Genomic DNA, 1,117 nt, shown 5'->3' with positions numbered 1-1,117 from the left:
GCGCGGCGTATATATCGGAGTTACCCTAAGTAATAATTGCAAATAATTTTTGCAAGATTTATACAGCAATTTTTACAGCACTATTTTTAGTGTTAGCTAATTTTCAAGTCATGAGAGACGTTTAAGGCTTTTGGCCACTACTATCTCTGATTATGACGTCAGAAGCGAAAAAATATACAATAAAAAACTTGCAAAATATATTCAAATAATAATATATTTTTTCAATAAAATAACATTTGCAATTAATAGAATAAATGAAGACTTATAAAATATTAAAAATTATCTTTTCATTTTAAGACGGAATTAAATCATATTTATTTCCATTTATTATTAAATTAACGGTCGTCATATCTGCGAACATAGTTTATTTCGCTTCTTCAATTATGCATAATTTATTTAGATATTTGATTATTTATCAATTAATGAAATAAAAGGAGAATATATTTTTGATATATTTTACAAGTCAGTTATATTGATTGTGTTGTTTTATTACCGCAATACTGAATATTTATTTCCATTCTAACACATTTTATAAGAATTAATTTTTATTGCGCATCTTGTTGCTTCCGACGTCATAAACTGAGAGAGCGGTGGATGTACAGAAGCTTCAGAATATGTTCTGTTTTATACATGATGCGCACGTGATGTGTTTATCCTTGTCAAACATTCAATGATCAACAAGAATAAAATGATACATCATAAAACGGAACACACTCTTAATGTTGCGATATATTGAGACTGTCAGTCTTACGTGTTGCATTTAAAGCTGGTTTCGGTGCATTGACACGCTTTTAGCGACTCGTCGGTCTTGTCGAGACAATGTCGCACCCCGTCGCATAAGCGTTCAGGCGCAGTAAGTCTTAAATATTCCGCGCAGCTGCATACTGTAGGTTCATCCGTTCCGTCCGAGCAATCCACTTTGCCGTCGCAAAATGCACTCTTGGTGACACACTCGCCGTTTCTGCATCGCAGCTCCGACCTCGCGCATTCTACACAAAGTATGCACATTATGAACTTATGCACAATAGAGATTTAGTACACGGAAAGAATGATTTTGTTGAAAGGTCTAAAAATTTTGTTAAATACAGATCTGAAAATAATTCTTGTTCAATCATCA

The 1,117-nt window shown here is 32.9% G+C and overlaps 1 protein-coding gene across 2 annotated transcripts in view; it reads right to left on the bottom strand.

Moving 5' to 3' along the window:
- LOC105454643 (serine protease nudel) overlaps positions 1-1,117 on the bottom strand; it is a 28,455-nt gene that overhangs the window by 1,603 nt on the left and 25,735 nt on the right. For both annotated transcript variants that reach the window (XM_011697402.1, XM_011697403.1), the window contains exon 23: positions 752-989. In XM_011697402.1, coding sequence (XP_011695704.1) covers positions 752-989 — 238 coding nt within the window. The remainder of the gene's footprint in view (positions 1-751; positions 990-1,117) is intronic.

Source organism: Wasmannia auropunctata, unplaced genomic scaffold, assembly GCF_000956235.1.
Source record: "Wasmannia auropunctata unplaced genomic scaffold, wasmannia.A_1.0 LD335979.1, whole genome shotgun sequence".
Classification (NCBI taxonomy): Eukaryota; Metazoa; Arthropoda; class Insecta; order Hymenoptera; family Formicidae; genus Wasmannia; species Wasmannia auropunctata.
Note: the sequence above shows the minus strand (reverse complement) of the source record. Positions and strands in the feature narration are given on the sequence as shown.